An 11488-nucleotide genomic window follows, 5' to 3' on the forward strand; every position below is an offset into this window, starting at 1 on the left:
TTGTTTGCTTGTTTCCCACCGCCACTTTCCACACATATTAAGCTGTCTCATCCTGACCCATGAATTTCTCACTTTTCTTCCTCTTTTCTATCCCCATCCTGCTGGGAAAGGGAAATGAGTGGCTTGTGTGGGTGCTTGGCTGCCATCAGGGATCAACCCACCACATTATTCTGCTCTAAAAAGTGGTCTGTAGGGGAGATGTGAACATAGCGTTTCTCATCCGTGATTCCCTCAGAGGGCCTGTAAGCAGTCTCCCCATGAACAGCTGGAGGTGTGTGACACACGGGACCTAATGTGTGCTGATTGTGGCCTTGCCACCAGCCCCGGCACCCATAGGAATGCATGCGCAGAAGTGATAACTGGGACCTGCACACACATGTTCTAAGGTGTTCCTTAGATGAACCTGGAGTGAGAAGAAATCCAACTTCATTCCCACAGAGATGTCCAGGTTGGGAGTGTGGGAAGGGGTCTGAGCTTGGTGGATGGGTGATAGTTAAGGGCAGTGTGAGGAAGAGGGTGATGGTGGTGATGGTGGGTCTGAGCAGGGACTGTTGGGCATCCGAAGCAACATGCATGGGACATCCGCTCCCGACTCCTGACTGTGAAACCCAGTGTGGGTACTGGACGCCCACAAGATAGCACCAACTTTCATAGCACCCAACTCTGCTGGGGGCTTGGGTTGCAGGGAATGAATTACAAATTGCTGAAGCTTGATAGCAACACATAGCACAAGTATGTGGTCATACGACAAACCCATCAGTAAGTGCAGCATATTTAGATTGCAGTTCTCAGCCAAACTTACCCCTCCAATAACTCCAAGTACAACAAATTGATTATTCATACTGTAGTAAAAGTTCAAATCAATTATTTCTCATAGCATTTTGGGTAAGAGTAACAGCCGTAACAGCAATGCTATTTTAATGAAATGCTGAAAATTTATCCAAAACTTCACTACAATCCATAGCGATTGCTATGGATGGGAAGGAGGGGGCCAAAGAAACAAAACCAAAGCAGCCCAAAAGACAGGAGAGAAGCTTGTGCATCACAATTAAAGAAGAAAGAAAAGAGAGACAAAGCTGCCACAGCTCTGAAGTGAACTTGTAGCTTAATTTCCTCATTCTCGCAACAGCGCTGGTGAAATATGACTCATTTCCTGCAACAAAGCCATATTCAATTACCATGGCTAAGATAGGTCCAGCCCACAAGCCATCCAAGCAAAACGCTGCTGGTGGGGCTAAAACCACCTCTGAAGCACTCTGCTTTTAAAGCTCGCCAGACCAGAGTCTGAGAATCATGACAAGCAGATTTTCTGCTTGTGTGCTGGCTTTACTGCACTTCTGTCGTTCCTCTGACTCATACGAACCACAGTCATTGCCTGATGTTGGAGATGCAGAGTTCATTAAGGAATGTGTGCAAACTCATAACAGATTCCGGTCCGGGGTGAATCCATCAGCCAGCAACATGCTCTACATGGTAAGGAGATCTTCACAACCTGTATGCAAGTGTGTAGCATTGTGATTGTCTTTACAATTCTCAGAGCAACTGCCTGGGATCATAAGAGCTGTTTCTTTTTAAAGCAGAGAAAAAGGCTCTGATTATCAGGTGGTTTTATATGCTCGGGTATGTGTATAACTTTGCCTGGACTAATTTCCTCTTTTGAAATCCAAGATTTCAACCCTCAACCTAATGTTTTGTGCTGTGAAAAGCCTCAACAGCCCAGGGTGTAATTTATGTGCAGACCTAAGCACAACCTTTCATACTTGAGTCAGCACAGGCACAGACTGTTGCCAGAAAGTCTCTTGGAGAGCTTTCTTTAAGCTTTCTTTGCAAGGCTTTCACGGGCTGAGCCAACAGAGCAGCTGTTCATAGGTGCTGGGGCCGCAGGGGAAGCCAAAAAGCAACAATTACATCAGGAGCAAGTGCTGGAGGCATCGGGTCCCACATCACTCTGCCCCCCTGCCTTCTCCCTGCCCACATCAGGGGGCAATATCTGCAGCCACCGTGCAAAAAATAGCCTGTTGTAATTCAAAATATACCCAAAAGTGGCCACCTCTCATGTCAGATGGCTTGTGACACTTGTCTCCCTGCTGGGTGGCACATGGAAAACCCAGCAAGGAGGGAGCTGTAAATATGTGCATAAAGCTGGGCTTATGGCTGAGAAGCCCAGCTCTGATTCGTGAGATGTTAAATTCCAGCAGCCTGGGAGCTGTCTCTTGCAACATCCATCACCTTTTGTGCTTTGACTGGGTAATACTTGAGATTTCTATGTTTCTTCTTGGGATAATCACAGATCTCTCGGATGGACCATAGCAATTGTCCCTGCTCATGGCAGGGAAGTTGGAACTAGATGATCGTCAAGGTTGCTTCCAACCCAAACCATTCTACAGTTGTATGGTTCTATGGCTGTCCTAATTCTGATCTCCTTCCTTTTGACCATCTTCCTTGCTATCTCGCATGGTCACCACCAGAAGAGGACACAACCACATCTGTAATTAGCAACACCCCAACCAAAGTTAAAGAAAACAAAAGCTGAATTACCATTTCTGGTTGTCAAACACCAACAAAGTGCCCATTAGGGAGGGGTAAGTGAGCAGTGAGCAAGCTCCAGTTGCAAGCCTGACAGGAAACAATTCAGTTTCTCTTCTAGATGTATCTTTTACTTCAGCTTTCTTCTGCTGGGCATCCTGAACTTCTAGTACATATTGCTCCAGACTGCTGGATTGCTTTACTAGCCCCATACTAATGAAATCTTGCTAGGATGTATTAAAAAAGCAATAGTCATATTTTTAAATTATGCCTAATTTTTCCTTTTGAAACATTAAAGAACTGAAATCTGAAAAAAAAAACCAAAACAAAACAAAAAACCCAAACAAAAAACTTAAACAAACAAATGAAGATTGTTAAAATAAAACAAGAAATCATGTTAAGTTTCTTTTAAAACACTGCAAACCCCTCCTAAACTTAAGTATAACCTCTCCCAGGAAGAATTTAATGTGGAGAAAGCAGTGTAATACATGATAAAATCTGTTATGAAAGTAAAAGCATTAGAATTGAAAACAGTAGATCTCTTCATTTTTGAATGGCCTTTAGCACTTCAAAAATGAGAAGAAGACTTCTCTATTTCGCAGGGAGCTTCTGTTTGCTGTTGATAACTGTCCACCTAGATACACAAAACTGAAGACTCTGAACTCAAAGCATTTCCATCTTTTATAAAAATAGTTTTTAAATGAAAGTACAATATAGAAACTCCTTTAACTGCAAGTAACAAAGCCCAGCCATCTATGTTTTTAATACATTTATTATGAGAATGCTGATCTAATATTTTTTTACCTGACAAATGTGACCCCTTTCCCATTCACCCAAAACATTGCTTAGGTCTGTTCCAAGGCTCATCAAAATTAATAGAAAGAGTCTCACCAGTTTCATTGGGTTCACTACAGTCTCCTTTGAGAGATGCCTCACATCATTTTCACTTATCACATGTTCAGTTTTCCCTCCCTAAATCAGAAAGTATCTCACCTGAGTTATACAACCAAAACTGAGAAATAATTCACTGGGAGAAAAAAATTGTAATTACTATTTTCTGAAATAGCAATGATATCTATACGCAAACTTCCCTGTTCTGTGCATTTTTCCCCATGCGGTTGAGTTCTATCTTTTTGCATGAACAACATTTCATAAGCGAATAGTTAAACTAAAGATCATCCTAAAGTGTCAATTTCTGCGTACTGCTTTTTCAACTCTCAGTCACTTTAAGCATTCACACAGGAAAGGAAAGTACATTTAAACTTACTAACCTTTAAAATTATTACTAACTAATAATAACTAATTTTTCTTTACTCATTGTTAATGATCCATTCAAAACAATTTCTGTAGTGATTCTATTGTTTGCAGAAGCGAGATATTTTGATCTGTATAGAAAAGGAGAAATAAAAAAGGTGTCTTTTTAAAAGAAAGTCTAATCTAAAATAGTTCAGTAGTGCTGAACAACATCATTTACACAACACAAAGCATAACTAGAGCTACAGTCATGCACTTGTGGTACTGCATTTTCCAGGAGATGCAATCCTGTATTTGCTCAATCAAGTTGTGTGTACAAGAAAGCACAGCAAAACCAGACACCACCTCCACTGCAAACAAAAGAGATTTATATAACTCAATTGCTTAAATAACCACTTTCTGTAGGATTGAACAGCAAGTGAATTAGTCATTCCACAAATATGAATCCATCACTAACATTTGGAGCCACCAAACACAGAGATGCAGAACAAAGGGTTGAGTTTAAACTGCCCCAAAAATCCATGTGTGCTTCTAAACTGACCTGCAAGCAGTAGCCTTAATGCATGCGGCTGCATGAGACTCAGGTAAGCATACACCCCAATCTCCAGATTTCCTGTAAATTCACTGTTTAAATTACATTAACATTCCCCCATGGACAGTACAGCCTGGAAATGCACATTGCACTCCAAACACTGTATCTGACTGATGTATAGTTCTTGGCATCCAACAAACCAGTCAGCCAAATTACTCACCACCTCAAAAGTTTAATGAGTAACTAAGTAAAATCAGTTCTAACTAAATAACTAAGTAACTTAGTTCAAATCAGAAATTAACCTACAAGACAATTTACCATGTAGCTCTGTAAGTCCCAGCAGAAACAAAAAACAAATGAACCCGAAGCATACATGCTACTGAGACCCAGCTTGTCCTTAAAGTTGCTCTGAATTACTACACTGCTAAGGTATCAAAGTGATTTTTAGTTGTCTTTATTTTGCAGAGTTGGGACCCAGATTTGGCAAAGACTGCAAAAGCTTGGGCAAAGAAGTGCCTGTTTGAACATAATACGTACCTGAAAGATCCAGGGCAGGCTCATCCCAAATTTAGCCCCGTTGGAGAAAACCTTTGGACTGGCTCACTTTCTATTTTTACTGTGCAAGGAGCCATCACCTCTTGGTACAACGAGGTCAGCTCCTACACTTATGCCACCAACAAATGCAGAGGAGTGTGCGGCCACTACACACAGGTAGGCATTGTATTTCTCCATCTAAACTAGGAACCTGTGTTGCCATTTTGACAAAGAAACTCTCAATTTCTGTTGAAGAGGCAGTGAACTGTTTTCCAAGTGCTGTAGTCTTACGTTAGATCTGATATTCTCACAAGATATTCTTATGTCCCCCATCCCCAGGGATGAAAAGAGTCACTGTATTATTATTATTTTAGATATGACAGTTGTATTTTGTTTCCACGAAGAAAACAGGACAGCCATCAAGCAGTCAGATTTAGCCAAGCAGTGGCCAAAAAACAGGCAACAGCAGTGGCTGTGGGCTGCAGTGCATGGGGGATGAGGTCCCAGCTCTGGCAGGCAGCCTCTGCATGCCAAGGGCTCGGGAAATACCAGCACATAAAGAGCTCTGCAAGCATCATGTGCATATTTTTCCCAACCATTATTCCCAAGGAAAGTGGACAAAGCGAAGGAGAGGAGTGCCACTGCCATGCAACCCTGCAATCGCTAACTGTGGCTATGGGAAAGCAGGGCAGCTTGCAACAGTGGCTCTAGGGATTAGATTTTGACCTGAGGCTATTTAACGTTTTCTGCAGAGACATGCATCTGCATTTAGCACTTGAAGAGATGAGCTGAAGCCAGTGGGGTGGCTGAACAACATGTGTAGGTACTTGTGTGCAGAGAAGGTGGTGTGAGAGGTGACAGCGTGATGCTTTTAATCTTGCTCACAAGGACAAGGCAAGATTCAGCATCTGGAACTGCTGTGGAATGCACCTTACCTGGCACTGGCACAGGGCTGTTTACCATGTTGTTTGCAGTGGAGCAGCCCAGGCGGTTGCATGGGTGAGAATGAGAAAATAAGGTTATTCTCATTTGGAGTCAGTGGTCCAGTGACTGTAGCTAGAAGCTGAGTGTCTGCCAGCTTTGAGGGACATCCTTGGGTCCGCACCTCCAGGGAACCCCTCGTTCCTCTCCCTCCTTCCCAGCTGTGGAGATGAGAAGTTTCCTCCGGGTACAATTACTGCAGTTACTACAAACACTTCCCCAGCATATACCTCAGCTGGTGGCCACTTGGGATGGAGAGGGTACTTCATGGTCCTCAGGGATGCCGTTGTCTATGGCTGGCATCGGGAGCAGCCTCTGCTCTGCCACTGCACTGAGAACACCCTCAGGAGCCTGAGGATTGTTCCGTTTTCCCAGAGCTGGCACCAAAAAGGCACAAACAGAAAGGCCAGGCCTCCTCTTTGAGTCAGTGAAGGCATGAATGTGTGTCTTCATCTCTTGTGCTGCCAGGATCTCTCCACATCTCTCACGTAGTAAGTCATTGCTGCTGTTGTGTCACCTCAGGTACTGCTGTGCCCTCATCCTTTCTCTGCTTCTGTCATGGGTTTGTTTTTCCAGGACTGCAATATTTGGTTGCACTGTAATCTTTGAGTTGGAGCAAGGATGCTGAATTGAACTGCACAGCTTCTGGTAGACAGAGGATCACTAGATGAAGGAATGCCCTTGCCTTTAGATTATCTTAGTCATTGCTGTGATGCTAAAAGGCAGGACTGCCACCTTGAATTGTCCTTCTCCCTGCTCCTCTCATAACACCAGTGCCTTCCAGCAATTTGCCTGTATGTCCCCACTGAATTTAGTACAGGAGCAATCAGCCCTCTTTGGAGCTATAGCACATTACACAGCCTTTCAGCACAGATTTGACCTGATCTCCCCCCAGCAGCAAAGACAGAAGGCTAATGGACTACCTTGAAGCAAAGGAGATATACTTCACCTTCTCCATTGGAAGAAAGGAAAACTGCCTGTTACAGTTATTCTTCCTTTCAGAGTCATTTTAACAATATCTGGTAATTTGGGCAAAACAATCAGGCATTTTTCAGAACAAGCTATAATTTCGAGATCCATCACTGCTGCTTTCCCCCACGAAGCCTGCCCAAGGAGTGGTCCTCAGCCAATTTGTTGCGACACCAAGGCAGGCAAGTCTTCTCCATAACGCTTCAGATCCTGAAGCAAAGCCTTTGTGACCTGTGTACCCCTCTGTCTTTGCAGGTTGTTTGGGCTACAAGCTACAAGGTTGGCTGTGCTGTCCACTTCTGTCCCAGGGTGGCGTACTCCTCCGCAACCAATGCAGCACACTTCACCTGCAACTATGGGCCAGCGTAAGGTTTTCATTGCAAATACCATTCCACAGGGCTTGGGTCCTACCCCTTCTCTCCCAGAACATGCAACTTTATTAGATCAGTCCATCTATTTGTGTGTTTTATGGTAGGAAATGGTCCCCAAAATAGAGAAAGAGGTATACTGATGCCCAACCAGCTTTTTTTTTGCTAGATGAGGGCCATGTGTTGGAGCCGAAAAGCAGTGACACTGGTAGAGAGGATAAAATATAAGATGTTGACATGAAAATACTGAAGCGATCAGTTGAAAATGAATCCCTTGCTCCTGAGCGCCAAGATGGTCCCAGACAGTTGCCAAGGTGCAAGCCAAAAGTCTGAAAACATTTCCACATGTGCCTGCAGAATGAAGCCTCTGGGTCAATAGTTTGGATACATATTGAAGTGTGCAATGCTTGCAGCTGCTATCTTAGCAGCTGCGGGCTGCTTGTGAGGCTGGAGCTGCTCAAGGCAAAATCTTATCCAGAGGTCCTTCATACGCATAGTCAGCAGACTATCGAGCTAGGTGCTACTCATGCTGCTGGCAGAGGTGGGAAGCAGGGGGAGACATGCATCTCTCCTAAAAAATTCACCAACAAATGGATGAAATCAATACCTATGAAAGATTCTCCAGCACCAGAGATTCCTCTTCAAGGATGAATACGCACATGCACAAGTAACTAAACCTCCTTTTTTTCCCATAGCTAGAGTCAGCTCTTAGAACCCACAGTCTCTACACATAAATTATCCAGCTTTTAGTCTATTTTAACCCCCAGGTTTGCAACACTGCTGTCTCCAGGTTCTGAAACGAGTGCCCCATTACACTTAACCTCTTCTGCTTCACTGCGTATCTTGGGCACTCAGAGAGGGAACATCCAAAAACCATCTCTATATTAATACAAGTGAAGCAAAACCCAGGTTAAAACTCATTAGTGGCAGGTCTTCACACTCCCCTCCCAAGGGCAGTTTGAGAGCAGTGTTTCTTTCCTTCATAGTGGGAATTACCCAGTGCGCCCATACAAGACAGGAGCAGCATGCAGTGACTGCAACGGCGAGCGGTGCTCTAACCAGCTGTGTCGTAAGTAGAAGACAACCAGCCCTCCTCCCCAAGCACACATAGAAAGGGAAAGAGCACACAAAAGATACTGGCAGGAGGCAGGCACAGCACCCTCCTGTTCCTAAATATAGCCTGGAAAACTGCAGTCAGAAGCCAAGTGAGCAGTGATGCACAAAGAGTGGGGAGGAAGCTGGGAAGAGCTTGTTTTCTACCCTAGGGAGTGACGGGATGGGGTCTGCTCTTTGGGTGCTGGAGGATATGTTGCAGGAGATAGAGTAGCTGCAGCTTAAGATGTTATTGTCCTGCCAGAAGTTACTGCCTGCAGAAATGGGAAGCACAGAAGGGGATACACGTCCCCTCCCAGCGGCTCCAGGTTATTATCTGATGCATGAGATGTGGGTTGAGCTGGTGCAAGTCCAGGCAAGCCAGCAACCTGCCATGCCACTGCAGGAGGGGAGAACTGCCATGGCACTGCCAAAGCTGCTCGCTCCAGTGAACATCATCCTGGCCATCTGCTTTCCCCTAAGCACCAGGAGAGAGCCAGGCTGACATGCTCTTCATGCAGACATGGTGCTCAGCCTGAGCCCCTAGCAACCCACCTGAATCTCCTCCACTTGTCTTTGCAATGGCTGGATGGAGTCAGGAGGGGAGAAGACTTTCTGCAATTCCCACAAAAAGAACAAGGCACTGTGCTGTGGACATCTGATGGGGGGAACTGAGGGTAGGCTAGGATCACACTTTTCCCCCGTAGTCGACCTGAGGTGAACTAACAGAGTGGGAAGGTGATGTTAAAACACCAGCACTGCAGGAATGAGAAGGAGTCTCTGATACATGGGGCTGTTTAATGTTAGCTACAGATGGGGATCTTATATGCAAGCCAAAAGCCACTGTGCAAGATCACTGGGCAAAAGCCAAAGTGATCCAGGGAAGCACGCTTGGAGGAGTAAGTCCTCTCTAGGCCAGCCACTGGCGGGAGAAGTCAGCATGGTGTGATCAAGTGCTCCTCAGCAAAGCCCAAGAGCCACTGCAAAGCTCTCCCAAAGTCAGTGGGTCTTTGCTTCTTCCTGGAAAGAAACACAGGCTCAAACTGGTTTTAATGTGTAAGCTTGCTTACGTTCACTTCTTTTCTCTCTCCAGAAAATGCAGAGCGTGACAAAGTCATTAGTAAGTACCACCAGAATTACTACTTCCATTTGTTGCCCTTGGTGCAGTTATACTTGAAAACAAGTAACTTGTTTTGTCCATAGGTGATTCCAAGTGGTATCCAGAGTGGGACAGATCTCCATGTGACGAGTACTGCATCGTCGTTATTGCTTTAAGGCCATTACTCCTTATACTGACAATTCTGGCCACCTGGCTCCTACCAAAATACTGGTCTCTTAATACCTGCCAATGAGTGACACACATGCAAGAAAACCCCAAAAACACTTGAGTCAACTCATCCCTTCCATGCACATAAGTTACTGGCAGCACAAAGATTGGTAGAGACATTGTTTGCCTCCACAGGTGATTTAGAGGTACAGAAATACCTCCTTCATTACAGGCAGCAGCTGGAAGAGCTGATAAGCAGCTTTCTCACTGCTCAGAGCCAGGAACTGGTTTTAAATCACTCATGTATTTAGTGGAGCGGTGTGAGCAGGACCCGGTGGGTGAGGGAGCACACTGTGGCACACGCAGATGTCTGACACACTCTCTTAGGGAGGGCTGGAGGGTGCCCAGCTCAGGAGCCTGCCCCCAGGCAGAGCACTCACCTCCCTCATTCCTCTTGCCCTCTTTCCTCGGACGTTCCTCCAGCAAGATGCAGAGGTGCCTGGAGAGGTTTTTATTAAAACTTCTTTTTAAAGACCTTTTTAGACCTCTGGCATTTGCATCCTGGGGCAGGCAATGTGTTTCCCAGTTTTGCCCTGCACTGGGGCCACTGGCACTTCTCTTTGCTTAGGATTTGGTTTTTAACACATCACCTGTGCCAAGACATGGTTTCACCCGTGTTTACACATGATCAGATATGACTGCAATCTTTCCTGTCTGGATTTTTTTTTTTTTTGTGAGCATAGTTTTTGACTGCTGTTTCGAACAATAAATCGTTATTTCCTGCTTCCCAGGTATGGCAATTGTGTATTTGCAATATGAGTTAAAGCTTAACTGCTGGTGCATAAAATAAAAACACATTCAGCTCCAACCTGCACAATTCTGAGAAACAAAATGCTGGGAAAGATGGCATAGAATCACAGAACGGGTTGGGTTGGAAGGGACCTTAAAGATCATCTACTTCCAACCCCCTTGCCATGGCATAAAACAAATAAAATCATGCTGTGCCTGTAGTCACACCTCTGGTTCAACTGCTGCCAAGGAATGAGGCTCCTGGAAGCTGCACATCTGGAGAAGGCAGAAAGCGGTGGGGACAGTGGTTGCGTTCAGCTGGGCATGTCCTCTACTGGCTGCAAGAAGGCTGGAAGGAGCAGAGCTGCACAGCCTCACAGCTGGACCATAGTGATCCATGTCCATGTGATTAGATGCTTCTGCACCATGTCCCCGTGCAGGAAACAGACCTGCTCTGCTGTAAAGGAAGCCAGAAGTTCCCTTTGCCACTTCCTGTCTGGGGTACTGCCCTTGCAGTATACCTCTCAGTGTTTCTGCACACCCACTCCTGACCCCACCACTGGGGTAGGTCTTAACTGAAAACACTGGAACTGGGTCCCAAAGTTTCTCACATTATTCTTCAAGGTTAACTGCTTGCACTAGAATCATCTCAGCATCACAGCATTCCTTAAACAGGTATCATTTTTCAAAATGCAGATATGACTGTGGAAAAACATTACAAGTTTTGCCCTTCATATATCTTTATATTTGGGTTGTTGGCTACCAGAGCCTCCATAGGCAAGACATCACAGTAGCAGACAGGAGATGAGCAGTTTCTTTTCCACACTCCAGTGACCAGGGTGGCAGTACCCATAATAACCTATCTGTGAAAGAGCCAAGCTCTGTTTTGTCTTCCAAACTGGGCAGATTAGAGTGTTTAAAAAACAAAATCCCCATTGCAAAAGCAAGAACATCAGTATATCTGTTAAAAAGAGCAGCTATTTTCCTCCCCATTTGTCTTTTTGCCACTCTTTTGTGCACAACCAAAGCCTCAAGCTCCATGTACTTCGAAGTCTCATCTGAAAACGGGATGGCAAGCAGCACACGGGCACAGCAGGACCTACTCTGCATGCTCTGTTGCCCAGGGCTCCCTCACCAGCACAGAGCCTGGCACAGTGTCTGCCCCACTGAAGCCAT

At 45.1% G+C, this 11488-nt stretch overlaps 1 protein-coding gene across 1 annotated transcript; it reads left to right on the forward strand.

Moving 5' to 3' along the window:
• The first annotated feature begins 1171 nt into the window (after positions 1 to 1171).
• Positions 1172 to 10391, forward strand: LOC115605649 (glioma pathogenesis-related protein 1-like). The gene is made up of 6 exons (XM_030480403.1): positions 1172 to 1473; positions 4778 to 5023; positions 7052 to 7161; positions 8151 to 8233; positions 9350 to 9376; positions 9460 to 10391. The coding sequence occupies exons 1-6, from the start codon at positions 1294 to 1296 to the stop codon at positions 9606 to 9608; spliced, it is 795 nt and encodes a 264-aa protein (XP_030336263.1). The 5' UTR covers positions 1172 to 1293; the 3' UTR covers positions 9609 to 10391.
• Positions 10392 to 11488: the final 1097 nt, after the last annotated feature.

Source organism: Strigops habroptila, chromosome 3 (assembly GCF_004027225.2).
Source record: "Strigops habroptila isolate Jane chromosome 3, bStrHab1.2.pri, whole genome shotgun sequence".
In the NCBI taxonomy this organism is placed as follows: domain Eukaryota; kingdom Metazoa; phylum Chordata; class Aves; order Psittaciformes; family Psittacidae; genus Strigops; species Strigops habroptila.

Bases quoted from the DNA above. Each gene is read 5' to 3' on its own strand.
- LOC115605649 (XM_030480403.1), top strand. From the start codon at position 1,294: ATGACAAGCAGATTTTCTGCTTGTGTGCTGGCTTTACTGCACTTCTGT. The intron at 1,474-4,777 runs GTAAGGAGATCT...TTTATTTTGCAG, and splicing joins CCAGCAACATGCTCTACATG to AGTTGGGACCCAGATTTGGC. The intron at 7,162-8,150 runs GTAAGGTTTTCA...TTTCCTTCATAG, and splicing joins ACCTGCAACTATGGGCCAGC to TGGGAATTACCCAGTGCGCC.